This window comes from Puntigrus tetrazona, chromosome 1, assembly GCF_018831695.1.
Source record: "Puntigrus tetrazona isolate hp1 chromosome 1, ASM1883169v1, whole genome shotgun sequence".
NCBI lineage: Eukaryota > Metazoa > Chordata > Actinopteri > Cypriniformes > Cyprinidae > Puntigrus > Puntigrus tetrazona.
The window spans coordinates 29,784,975-29,792,474 of NC_056699.1; the positions used below are offsets into that span (position 1 = coordinate 29,784,975).

General features: G+C 42.0%; 1 protein-coding gene across 1 annotated transcript; it reads right to left on the reverse strand.

Annotated features, from left to right (window-relative positions):
• Positions 1-1,610: 1,610 nt before the first annotated feature.
• LOC122324192 (ly6/PLAUR domain-containing protein 1-like) lies at positions 1,611-7,263 on the reverse strand. The gene is made up of 3 exons (XM_043218492.1): positions 6,950-7,263; positions 5,523-5,663; positions 1,611-3,164 (listed from the first exon to the last, which is right to left on the reverse strand). The coding sequence occupies exons 1-3, from the start codon at positions 6,990-6,992 to the stop codon at positions 2,929-2,931; spliced, it is 420 nt and encodes a 139-aa protein (XP_043074427.1). The 5' UTR covers positions 6,993-7,263; the 3' UTR covers positions 1,611-2,928.
• Between the last annotated feature and the right edge of the window lie 237 nt (positions 7,264-7,500).

The window sequence follows — 7,500 nt, forward strand, 5'->3', positions numbered from 1 at the left end:
GGATCAGGTGTGTTTAAATTAGGGTTGCATCTAAACTCTGCAGGGCTCCGGCCCTCCAGGAACTGAGTTTGACACCCCTGTATTAGTGTGTTATGTGTAAGCAAGACTTTTTTTATTCATTAGACCATTATCATCTGTCCACTCTCTCAAATAAAACAATTATGTATGAAATAGGACCATAACATATGAAAAACGTTTAAGTAAGATCTGAAATATGACAGAAAATGTCTAACCCTTTGCTGTGTTTTATTGAAAAAATTTCTATTATATAAACTAGACATGAGAAGTTGAAGCGTAAAAGGGAGACAAGAAAGGCAGAGGATTCAAGTGCAGCAGCTTTAATGAAAAATATAATCCAACAAAGAGTAGAAGTAGGTGCAGAAACCAGGAAACAGGAACATGGGGTACATCCAAACAACTACAACTGCCCACCAAGGACTGAAACACAGCATTTTAAAGACAAGAGAAGAGGGAGGAGCTACTCAATTACTAAGGAAACTAACAAGATGGGCAAAAGGAAGGAGGGAAAACTGAGACAATGGGGAACAAGAACACTTCAAAATAAGAGTCCTCAACATCAAAGGGAAGATAGACTGAAATCGTGACAGTGAGATTCACATTTAAAAATCTACATGTTTGCTGTGTGAAAATATCTGTCGATTGGTCATTGGTCTGAACAAACTCATCAGATGGGCTGATTGAAAACATAAATTCATTTGACAGCAGAAATGGCTTACCCAGTGATTGCTGTACACACAGCTGCTGTGCAAGCGCTACTTTACCAGATAAAAAGATGCCTTTCCTTCAGAGGTACATTCATATTTAGAAAAAAAACACATTGCCATTTTAAGTTTGAAACTCAAATACCTTCTAAAGTTATAGCAAATACTTTTCTTGTACTATTTAAAGAATTTAAACTTGCTCCAACTACACTGAGATGTTCTCCAGCTCACAGCGTCTCAGCCGAGAGAGGGAAGGGGATAGACCACAAGACACATGTTGTTTGTCCTCTGTTATACTGATAAATATCGCTGAGGTTCGATGTCTTCCTCATGAGATCAGACCACTGCTTCAGATCCTTCAACATCAGGGCTGCTCCCGTCACAGTCTGCTTTAATGACGTCCACTGGGCTCTCAGCAGCGCAGCCCCAGGCGGAGAAGCACTTCCTATTCTTTTATTTGGATTTACAATTCAAAACCCTCAAAATAACAGGTATACATAGCTAACAAACATTCCTTATATTTACCCACACACACTCACGCAAAGGTTTGTTTTGCTATATTTGTGAGAACTTTCTCTTGTTAACAGTATTTTTTTTAAATATGCACATGACATTAGTGCCTCAACAGTTTTGCAACACTACAAGAATCCTTTTTTGCGCAAAGAAAACAAAAATAACACTTTACTCTTCCATTCTTTTTCCCTGAGCTACATCTTCCTCCATTTCAAGAGGCATACAAATGCTTTAACGTATTTAAGTAATCAGCCCTGTTTACTTTTAGGGGGAAAGCATGTGCTTGAATTTAATCTGCAGTCGTTTACGTCTGGAGGAAAGCATAAGCATGCACAAACACACACACACACACACACACACAAAGTCAGATAATAATTTAAGCTTAAATGTATGATTTTATTTTGAGTAGCCTTTGAGACCACGACTCCACATTACCCCTCACACACGTGTAGTTTAACACATTTGATTAAATATACGTTCAATCAAACGAGTCCAAAGCACTGACTGGTTCTTTACGCATACAGTCACCTTTAGAAACCTTCTGCATTCATACAAATATAAGAGATCAAACGTATTTGTATTCAGAAGCCGTGAGAGCGCTGCGTCCCTCCCATCGTCTCCAGAGATCAGATCTTCAGAGTTTCCTCCTGATGATCTCTACATCACAGTCACTGAAGAGCAGAAGATGCTGGAGAACCAGAGACGTGTCATGAACACCGACGTCACAGAAGAGACGGATCATCAGAGGAACCGAGAGGAAGCAAACGTCTTGGATTATAGGAAGGACAGGATTGGTCTGTGTGTGAAGTGTGCTGAAGAGTGTTTAGAGAGAGCGGATCGTTCTCAGACAATCAGAACAAAGCCTGAGAGCAGACATACACATGGATATATGGAGGAGACGAGGGGTTCATGTGTGAAGAAAGAGTGGGTCTGCCAGGTGTTTGGTTCAGGACTGTGGAGTTGTTCGGTTCTCCATCAGACCTCAGTAAATGTCCTCATTTATTACTGTTTGCCAAAACAAGAGCTTGCTCATAATTTACTCTCACTGTGACAATTTACCCCATGTAGTGTGACAACATGCCCCTAAAGCCAAGTGTGTTTCGTGAACTGCATCTTTTGTCCTCGGTTGAATATGTTTTAATGGTTTATGCCTATACGTGGCTATATATAATAAAAAAAAGACGATCAATACATAATACTATTACAGTAATGTAGATTCAATGTATTATTTATCATGTAATAAAGAACTACTGATCTAAATGATAGTCTAGTGATAATTCTAGCTGACGATGTTTGACGAAGAGGATTGTCCTGCTGTCACTGAAGAGTGTGTGTCTCTACACGTGTGCTGTGACTGGTGGGATTAAATGAGGAAGCCCCGCCCACAAGTTCATTAATATGAGAATGAGAGAAGCACACAAACAGATGCTATGAGAGTGTGTGAGAGCTGCTCCTGCCAGCAGACGCTCTCTGACGCTACGCTCCGTCACGCTCTGTCTGATGAGCCTCACACACACACACACTCACACACACACACACACACTCACAGACACACACACACACACACACTCACACACACACACACACTCACACACACACACTCACAGACACACACACACACACTCACAGACACACACACACTCACACAAACACACACACACACAAACACACACACACACACACACACACACAGTCAGTGCGAGCAGAGGTAGAGCTGCATGAGTCCGAGCAGCAGGCGGGTGTAGCAGCTGACGGAGGTCCTGCAGGCCTGTGCCGCCGCTCTTCTCTTGTGTCGGGGGCCGTTGCAGAGCGCTGTGTTGCAGCAGGTGATGCAGACGGAGTTCAGCTTTCCGGTACAGAACTGCTGATAGCCAGACGACGCGATCAGACACGCCCCCGACGACGCACACGACTTCCTGTAGTGAATCCCTGCACACACACAGTTAACACACAGAACATTGCATAGAGAACATTTTAAGATCATTCATATTTTCTGCATATACTGTTTTATGAATTATATAAAAATATTTGTTGCTGTGCCTTTATGTTGTCTAAACTCTTAAATGCTGTTGCATTGCTGTACTTACGGCACACAACTCCACAGGAAAACATCCATATGCATCCTTCAGTTTAACTACTGTTCTACTGTCAGTCCACTAGAGGGCACAACACATACACATGCATACACTGCCTTTCTCACCGCAGGGACTACTTCATAGTACACACACTAGATGTGGAGCTATCCACTTTTTGGTGTGTTCACACAGCAGGAACTAGGAATTAAATTAGTAGAGGCTCCAGGAACTATCAGTGATGTAGGTGATGTGGCTAAACGTGTACAAAAATGCCCACCATAAATACAACACAATACAATACAATACAATACACACCATGATTTCAAAAGCTGTGTATCAACTTCTATCTTTTGTAAACGGCATCTATGGCGTTTTCTGCTTCTATCAGCCTTCTCCATCCTCCTGTTGTTCATGTTGTTATTCTTTTCTTGTTAAACGCCGCACACAAATGCCACTGCTCTCAACCGGTTTACCTCACTTCTTAGTTCCCACCATCGGTGCAAACGGCCCTATTTTAGCTGACAAGATTAATCATATTCATTTCAACATGAATACCATTATCATGCATTTTAGTGTAAATCAAAGTAAAAAAATTGCATGATATGATGAAATTTAAAGATATTAATACATTATCAAAAGATAAAAACTATGAATGGAACTGCAAATTGAACCCTGGAACCAAAATGAAAACTTTTTATAATTTGATGCACTTTTCTTTGCAGCTGGGTTTATTCTTTTCATTAAAGGATTTAAGACAGCCTGTTTACTTTAAAGTTGATTTATAAAAGCTTTTGTTGATTGTGTTGAGCATTTTGCCTAATAGAAATGTAATTATCATTTTCTTGATAGTGATATATGAATGTAGTTTGTACTGCTGTATTATTTGATGGCAATATGACACAAACACACACATCTGAAGCAAACAGTGAGGAATGAAACAGGGACTGGAGCCGACACTATCTGAACTCAGAGCAGCATCTGAAGGAGAATCACGTAAGCAGCAGCCGATCTTCAGTGAAAAGCTCACTGTCACTTGCTTTCATTAGATCCTCCGGAGTTCACTGCAACCATAGTCCCTCGGGAGCCGGTCATTTGGAGAGTTTCTGTTAGCATCACATGCTGCGGTCAGAGTAGTAGGTGATGAAGAATATTAAGGAGCATATGAAGGAGCGGTGAGGAGCAGATGAAGGAGCAGATGAAGGAGTAGTGAGGAGCAGAAGAAGGAGTAGTGAGGAGCAGTGAGGAGCAGATGAAGGAGCAGTGAGGAGCAGATGAAGGAGTAGTGAGAGGCAGATGAAGGAGTAGTGAGGAGCAGTGAGGAGCAGATGAAGGAGCAGATGAAGGAGCATTGAGGAGCAGATGAAGGAGCAGTGAGGAGCAGATGAAGGAGTGNGAAGGAGCAGTGAGGAGCAGATGAAGGAGTAGTGAGAGGCAGATGAAGGAGTAGTGAGGAGCAAATGAAGGAGCAGATGAAGGAGCAGATGAAGGAGCAGTGAGGAGCAGATGAAGGAGTGGTGAGGAGCAGATGAAGGAGTGGTGAGGAGCAGATGAAGGAGTGGTGAGGAGCAGAAGAAGGAGTAGTGAGGAGCAGTGAGGAGCAGATGAAGGAGTAATGAGGAGCAGATGAAGGAGTAGTAAAGGCAGATGAAGGAGTAATGAGGAGCAGTGATGAGCAGATGAAGGAGCAGATGAAGGAGTAGTGAGCAGCAGACGGAGGAGGAGTGAGGAGCAGTGAGGAGCAGAAAAAGGAATAGTGAGGAACAGATGAAGAGCAGATGAAGGAGCAGATGACACACCAGTGGGAGGCAGTGAAGAGAAGTAGAAAGCAGAAGCAGATAGAGGAGTAGTCAGGAGAAGATGAAGGAGCAGTGAGAGGCCATGAATAAGAAAACAAAGGCAGATGGAGGAGCAGTGAGGAACAGATGAACGAGCAGTGAAGAGCAGATAGAGGAGTAGTCAGGAGCAGTGAAGGAGCAGTGAGATACTATGTGAAATATCCTCAGAGCCGGGTGCTCCTCCGTGACAAACCCTCATCAGTCTCTCCTTCATCTCTCTTATATGGCAGTCTTTCTACTAGTAATTATTTATTTCACTGATGTAACGGAGTAACAGCAGAGACCGCTGCACATACAAACACCATAATCAGCCAGCTAACGAGACTAGCCCTTCACCATAGCAACAGGCAGCACAGGAAGTGATGCGGTGTCCTTACCGTCCTCCATGACTAGCACTTCCTTCTGACACATGTCCTGAACGTTGACGGTGCAGTTGACGATGAACTCTGGAGAGGAGCAGTCATCCTGCTGAACATCTTCACACTGATAGCACTGGATCTGCAGCGCTGCGCTCACGCCTGCACACACACACACACACACACACACACACACACACACACACACACACACACACACACACACACACACACACCATCATCATCATCATCATCATCATCATCTGTGATTTCTGCACACACACAGGTTTGTGTCACCTTTAACTTTCATGCAGTGATCTTTACTTTGATTTTATCCAGTGAGTTCTGTTCAGAGATGCGGACAGACAACTTAATTTGTTGGTTCAATAATGGATAGAAATAACAAATACACATTTTTTTTACATTAAGTTACTTTAGTTTGTCATTTTTAATCATTGCATTTCTTCAAACAAATCAATGATAATCTGAATAACTGGCACTGGAGTTCCTCTGGAATTGAATACAATGCTCCCAGAGGCGCGGCTTGAATAAAACATGTATGAAATATATTCTAAAACCATTTCGTCTTTCTACACTTAATGAGCACACCATTCAATTATTTCCTACAATTTAGCATGATGATAAAATAAAAAGAAACTCTCATTCTGATGATCTTTTACAGGAAAAATTACATTATTGAATTTAAATGTTTATACATGATAGCAGCACACTTGTTTTACTGCCTTTATATTTGAATAATATATATTTTAAAATGTGTTGTTATTATTATTCGAATTAATATATATAAATGAATTTATTCAGTTTGTTCTTGTCTAGACAGAATGATCTTTAACATCTAATAGTTTGGATTTAATCTAACAAACTCGAATATGTGTGTGTGTGTGTGTGGGGGGGGGGGTAATTGTATACTGTATAAAATGAAAGATATTTTTGTATTGGTATTACATTTAGTCTATTTATTTTTAAAAAGGTGAAATATTTCTAACATCTCTATGGATTTAGTTTCGCATACTGAACATTTAACACTTATTAAAATAGTTAATCACGCGCTGTCTGACTGAAGAAGAACAGAATAATATCGTTTTTAAACATGAATATTTAGCCGCATCTGTGATCATCGATCAATCTATTCACATCCATATATCGTGCTAATTTAAAACATTACAAATAAAATAAAAAAACAAAGAAAAACCAAGGCACAATTAATCCTAAGTGTTACAGTCTCGTATGTTTCTCTCAAGCCATGAAAACAGAAAAACTCGTGTAAGTGTATTAATTGAAGCGAGGCTGAAGCCCATCGTGTAATTCCGCGCGAGATTAAAGATCGTTAGAACCGCAGGCCGTTCATCACGAGTCGGTGCTAATCTCCGGTGAAGCGGGCGTCGGTCTGTGATCGTCGGTGTTAATGTGAGATCGCACGCACTCACCCGCCGCCAGCGCGAGCATCAGTAGAGTCGCACACCGCCGCATCCCGGAGCCGCTCAGCGCCGCGCCGACGCGTCCATCCCGCGAGCGAGCGCCGCCGCACGTGACGGAGAGACTCACACGCGCACACCTGGATCCCGCGCGCGGCTGCCCTTCATCGCGGCTTCCCGCGGATATAAGACGAGCTCTTCAGCCGCGGCGGACCGGACTCGGACTGGTGACGTCACGACACCGGCGGCGCGAGACACGCGAGTATTTACACGTTTGATTTCGTTTAAGATCATTCACAGCGAAAACAACGAGGATCAACTTATAAAACTATCACTTTTACTCCACACATCTAAAAACCTCGATCTTCTTCTGAACCGAGTCATCTGTCAAATTACACGAATTCTTTCCTCACTTCTACACAAACACCATCCTCGTAGGTTTACAGAACAAGAAGCAACTTCTGCGACATCTCTACAGTAATATCATGTAGAAAAATATTTGGAGGGTTAAAAAATGTACTGATATGAACTTCATCAACATCTAATATCAACATGGAGCGAAC